Source organism: Delphinus delphis, chromosome 4 (genome assembly GCF_949987515.2).
Source record: "Delphinus delphis chromosome 4, mDelDel1.2, whole genome shotgun sequence".
In the NCBI taxonomy this organism is placed as follows: domain Eukaryota; kingdom Metazoa; phylum Chordata; class Mammalia; order Artiodactyla; family Delphinidae; genus Delphinus; species Delphinus delphis.
Window position 1 is genome coordinate 103,427,596 of NC_082686.1, and position 6,000 is coordinate 103,433,595.

Here is a 6,000-nt window from a genome sequence, read left to right on the forward strand (position 1 = left end):
TCCCGAATTGTAAACCAACCTTATCCTTGGGATCCAAAGCAGAGCTGAGGCTGCGACCGTGAATGCACCGTGTCTCCTAGCTCAGTTTTCTTGTCTCAGCTAGAAGTTCCCTGTAAAAGCAAGTGTTCTAGGAGGTTCCATCCCATGATTCTGATCTGGTGCAGGATTTCTGAACAGGGAAGTTAGATTAGATTAGATGGGAGTAAGCTTAGAATGGGAAACTCACAAAAACTCATACTATGGACAGGCCTTTAATTTAAGCACTTGCTGTCCAAACTGAGCATTGAGTTCAGCTAGTGAGGTAGAAAGGGGGCTGGGGTGGTATTTTGGGCAGGTAAACGCTGTTTCATAGTCTTGTGCATTTGAAAACTCCAGAGATGGTTACTCTTCTTGTGTTTAGAGGCCTGACCTTTCAGGGGAAGCATCTCCACCTTTATCTCATCCCATATCAAGCAGATCACTGTGAATAATTGTAGCTGTTGGGTTTTTCTTCCTCCGGATTTGCTAGAATTCACATCAGATCACACAGCTGAGAAAGACCCTTGGTTTTTTTGGACATGTTGCTGATAATATCTCTTTGCATTAATGATTTTATTCTAGATATCCAGAGGGACAGGAAAAGATGAGTAATGGGGGAGTTACAAGATAAATCTACAGTAAAAAATAAAGCAAACTGCTTCTCTTCTTTACCATTATGAAAAAGAAGTCAAGAATTATTTCAACAGTTAGGTCAAACAAGAAGTATTAATTTTCCTCAAATAATTGAGGATATGTTTTTAACATTGGTCTTGATGTAAAAAGCTGAAATATACTTTTGGTTGTTGGTATCTGTTTGCTTCTAGTTAAATGAAGTTAAGTAGATTCAGGTCAGGATTTTTGGTTTTGCTTTGGAGCTTTTGTTCTCCCAACTCTTCTTCCTTAAGTAGATGATCAGGTATCATTTGAAAATGTGTTTTGGGTGGGGCATGCTAAGCAGGTCTTTGATAAATCTTCCAGAACCCGAGGCTCGCGTGCTCCTGAGTCGCTGTGAATGGCCCCAGCGCTCCTGACCACTCTTCCGGGTAGGATGTCGCTGAGATCCCTGAAATGGAGCCTCCTGCTGCTGTCACTCCTGAGCTTCCTGGTGATGTGGTACCTCAGTCTTCCCCACTACAATGTGATAGAACGCGTGAACTGGATGTACTTCTATGAGTATGAGCCCATTTACAGACAAGACTTCCGCTTCACACTTCGAGAGCATTCGAACTGCTCTCATCAAAACCCATTTCTGGTCATCCTGGTGACCTCACACCCCTCAGATGTGAAAGCCAGACAGGCCATTAGAGTTACTTGGGGTGAAAAGAAGTCTTGGTGGGGATATGAGGTTCTTACATTTTTCTTATTAGGCCAGCAGGCTGAAAGGGAAGACAAAATGTTAACATTATCCTTAGAGGATGAACACCTCCTTTATGGCGACATAATAAGACAAGATTTTTTAGACACGTACAATAACCTGACCTTGAAAACGATTATGGCATTTAGGTGGGTAACTGAGTTTTGCCCCAATGCCAGGTACATCATGAAGACAGACACTGATGTCTTCATCAATACTGGCAATTTAGTGAAGTATCTTTTAAATTTAAACCACTCAGAGAAGTTTTTCACAGGTTATCCTCTAATTGATAATTATTCCTATAGAGGATTTTACCAAAAAACCCATATTTCATACCAGGAGTATCCCTTCAAGGTGTTTCCTCCCTACTGCAGTGGGTTGGGTTATATAATGTCCAGAGATTTGGTGCCAAGAATCTATGAAATGATGAGTCACGTAAAACCCATCAAGTTTGAAGATGTTTATGTTGGGATCTGTTTGAATTTATTAAAAGTGGACATTCACATTCCAGAGGACACCAACCTTTTCTTTTTATATAGGATCCATTTGGATGTCTGTCAACTCAGACGCGTGATTGCAGCCCATGGGTTTTCTTCCAAGGAAATTATCACATTTTGGCAGGTTATGCTAAGGAACACCACATGCCATTATTAATTTGACATTCTACCCAAGGCCTAGAGAAGGGAGGGACACTTTGTGGAAAACGTTAAAGTTAGACTATGAAATCTCCAATGGAAAACTCATGGGAAGGTCACTGTGTGGCTTACACGGAACTGAAACTCATGAAGAGGCTATAGGCTGGAGACTGGAGGGTTGTACTTGACCTGTGGTTTATTTTGACAACAATCAAGTCAGGCCTTTTAAAGATGATATTCAGAGGAATTAAACATCTTATAAAGGAATGGGAGGTTTTTGTTAATAAAACACATAGGACCAAACAATTTGAACGTGTCGTTCTATAGATTAAAACTTCTTAAATGGGTTTCGTTGAATTATAAGCTCATCTGTCCATAACAACAAAGCAGTGTGGAGTATTATTCATTGAACAATCTAGTCAGTTCAGGGTTTTGTGTATATCTTACATGGATTACAGTTTTTTAAAATATATAGTTGTGTGTAAAACAAGTGAAGTTATGCTGAACAAAATTTCATCTCTTTTTGGTCATTCGGAAGATACTTCAGGATGTTGCAGTATTTCAGTTATCAGTTATTATTTAATGGTACTTAAAGTTTTGCACTTTTATGGGTGTTTGAATGTTATGGTTGTTTCAATACTGTATAAACAGAATAGTGAAAAATCACTCTTTATATTTAAACTTCTTTTCCAGTTACTTCACTGATGAGTTTATTATGAATAGCTCCATTAATGTGTAGATATCGGTCATTATTTCATATCAGTAATCTCCTGAACTTTGATAAATATTTCTTCGTGGTAATATAGAGAAGAATTAAAGCAAGAAGATCTAAATTATTGTCTTGTTTTTAAAAATATAATCCCTGGTGTTTTTAGATGTCACTTCATCTGTCTCATTGTTCCAACTGGAAATTAGGAGTAATGTAGAGCGCCAGGCAGCATGTTTCCTTTTGGAAAGGACTCTGAAGCCAAAAAGAGAGAACGTGATGGCCAGAATATTATGAAAGGAGTGGCATATTTCAGTGCTTGAGCTGGAAAGAGAAGACTAAAGATTCAAGTTGCATTGTTAACTGCTCCGTGTTTTTTTTAAATTAACAATCAGTTTGAGAATAAAAAGGAAGAAAAAAACACTGCTGCTATTGTTATTAGTTTCACATCAAGAGGAAAGCCCCACTATGTGGTCTAAAATCAAGTCTGATTTCCATGTCATGGAGAAGCACGTTTTTTCATAGGAGTGGTGATGTAGGTCAGCTTTGACCTGCTGGTTGGTCCAAGAGAAGCACTCCTTGCCCCCATGTTCTTGGGATTGTGCAGTTTCCCATTATGCCTGATACGGGACAAGTGATTTCCTTTTTTCTGGATTACATGATGGTGAAAGATCAAATCTGTTGGCAGAAAATACGAACTTGAAAATATATAGTCAGCTCTTGTAATACTCATATATTTATAATTCTCCTATAAGAAAAGCTTAATTTCAGTTAGAAACATTATAATGTTTGATTCTTGATAACAAGGCTATTTCCATTTCCCTCCTCTCAGACCTGATCCAGTTACAGTAAAATCAATTAAATGAAATACTCTGTGGAATCCATCTATGTCCTTGCTAATTCCCATCCGTACGGAGTCACTTTCTTTTCTTTTTAATTTTATTTATTTTTATACAGCAGGTTCTTATTAGTTATCTATTTTATACCTATTAATGTATACATGTCAATCCCAGTCTCCCAAATTATCCCACCACCACCACCCACCCCCCGGGAGTCACTTTCTTTAAGACACAGGTGGTGGGTATTTTTATGGTAGGATTAGATTTGATCAAATTTGCCTAACTTTATATTGGTATTTGGGAAGCTAAGTCAAATAATTTATAGAGGGAAAACTTTTAAAATAAAAGATAACTTCCCTTCCCTTTAAGATGAGACCAAAAAAAGCAGTAAAACGTGAGTAATTGCCAGTTAGAAGATTGTTCCTTTTCAACTGCAGGTTGGTGCTTAAGAGATCTCTAAAGAGTTAAATGATTATGAAAAACATTGAGGTTGGGTCGTTATATTTTTTGTCTTTAACTTCATGTTTGCTTTCAAGTAGTATTAGTCAGCTGTGTTATTAAAATCTTGGCCTCTGACGTTTAACCACATGAATAGCACCTTTTATTTTAACTGGTAACAGAGTTTAATACAGAGCCTAACCTTAGGCGGCTGCTTTTCTGCCATCCACAGCCCTGCCACATCCCCGTGGTCTTACCTGCTCTCTGCCTCACTCATTTACTTTGCTTGCCTGTAAGCATTGAGTCTGTGACCCCAGCATGTTAGCCTTTGCCAGATTCTGCTGCAAGAACAGCTCCCAGATCTCAGAGGTTGACAACAACCATGTGTTCTTTGCATCCACACCGCACACTACTGGTTACCAGCCTTGGCTGCTGTGTGTATCTTCTCACCTCAGGGTCCCAGCTGAAGGGCAACGCCTGTTTGGAACATGCCGTTCTTGTAGAGGGAGAGGACAAAGAGCTGGTGGAAGGAGAAAGAGCTGGTGGAAACACTAACATCTATATCTGCTGACCAAAGCAAAGCCCATGCCCAGCCCAGTGTCCGTGGCAGGGTGGGGCAGGGGTTTGGGCTCACAGGAAGTAGTGCACGTCATTTTTTGGCAGCCAGGAATATTGTGTTCTTTTACAGGGTGGGCAAGGAATAGTGGGGTACAGTAATCTGCCACACCTAGTGCGTGAAAGGGAGAAGGGGCTCAGGGACCTGGATTCTGAGGCCGGCCCCAGTGCATCAGAGGTTTTCTGGCTTACTTGGATCTGGTGCTTTGAGCCCTTTCCTGAGAGGGCTGCCCTTTCACCCTCCTTACTCTTTCCCCAGCTCTACGCTAAATGGTCTTGGCATGATCATGTTCCCATCAACTCGCCAGATGAAGAGCAGCCGGAGCTGAGCTATTTATAACAGTATTTCTGAGTGTGAGCTTGGGGATAAAGCTCTTTCCTCCTGGCGTCTGGTAGGCATTTATTGCAGGATGGAGGGAGAGAGAGATGGGAAGGGTGAGTATGAGAAATGTGGCAGGCCCATCTGACGTCTTTGGGGTTCTTTTAATCCACTGGGAATTAATCTTTATATTAAGTCAGCTCCTCTGGATTTTGTGTGAGCGATTAGAACCCTCTCACAGTCTCCATCAGCTGCTTGATTATCCCATGTGTAGGTAATATAGGACCAACCCTTTAAGGAGTCAAAACAGGTGACACGTGTTGATGGATGTGTTGGTAGGAGATGGAAGCGAGCGTGGGAAATGGGCCCCGAAAGCCAAGAGGCAGTTTGAGTGGGCAGGCCCTTGGCAGAATTTGTGCCCAGGGGAAGAGCCGACTCATGGGTCTTGTAAAGTCAAAGTAGGGCCCAACAAGGATGGATACCGTTGCTCTGTATTTAAGGTAAGTGATGGAAGCACAAAACGTGCGCTTAGATAGTCTCTCCTCACATGTGACCCTTTCTTCGCATTTGCAAGCCTTACCCTTCCTTTAGGTTTTCAATGAACAATGTCTAAAACGTCTGCCAACTTAGCCCTTTTTATGTTTTACTCTCACCCTTTAGACCACGTGGGAGGGAGGGTGGAGGTTAGCGCTACTTACATTTCCCCCTTAAAGTACCCCCTTTGAGACATTTCCCAGATGAAAAATCAAGGCCCCTCGTGGTGAGTTAACATCATTCTCTTAAAAGGCTGCAGCAGCTGCAGCGAAGGTTTTAAATAACACTCTTCCCCCTTCTCCCCCTTCCCCCTTTCTCCCTGTAGAAACCGAACAGAAACAAGCAGGAGATACCAAAATGTTAACAGGAGTTGCCTGTCAATGACTTTGCTCCCTTTGAAGTACCTTTTATTACTTCATTCTCAACAACAAGGATAAATTACTTTTATAACATAAATGTTTTAACAATATATGAACAAATTTAGGTAAAGGTAAAAAGCAGGGTCAGAAGATGTCGTGGGAAAAGGCTGGCTCACTGCTGAG

At 41.0% G+C, this 6,000-nt stretch overlaps 1 protein-coding gene across 12 annotated transcripts in view; it reads left to right on the top strand.

Annotated features, from left to right (window-relative positions):
- B3GALNT1 (beta-1,3-N-acetylgalactosaminyltransferase 1 (Globoside blood group)) overlaps positions 1-4,013 on the top strand; it is a 33,119-nt gene extending 29,106 nt beyond the window's left edge. For all 12 annotated transcript variants that reach the window (XM_060011192.1, XM_060011196.1, XM_060011201.1 and 9 more), the window contains one exon: positions 997-4,013. In XM_060011192.1, the coding sequence (XP_059867175.1) occupies positions 1,031-2,026 (996 nt within the window). In that variant the 5' untranslated portion in view covers positions 997-1,030 and the 3' untranslated portion in view covers positions 2,027-4,013. The remainder of the gene's footprint in view (positions 1-996) is intronic.
- The last annotated feature ends 1,987 nt before the right edge of the window (positions 4,014-6,000 follow it).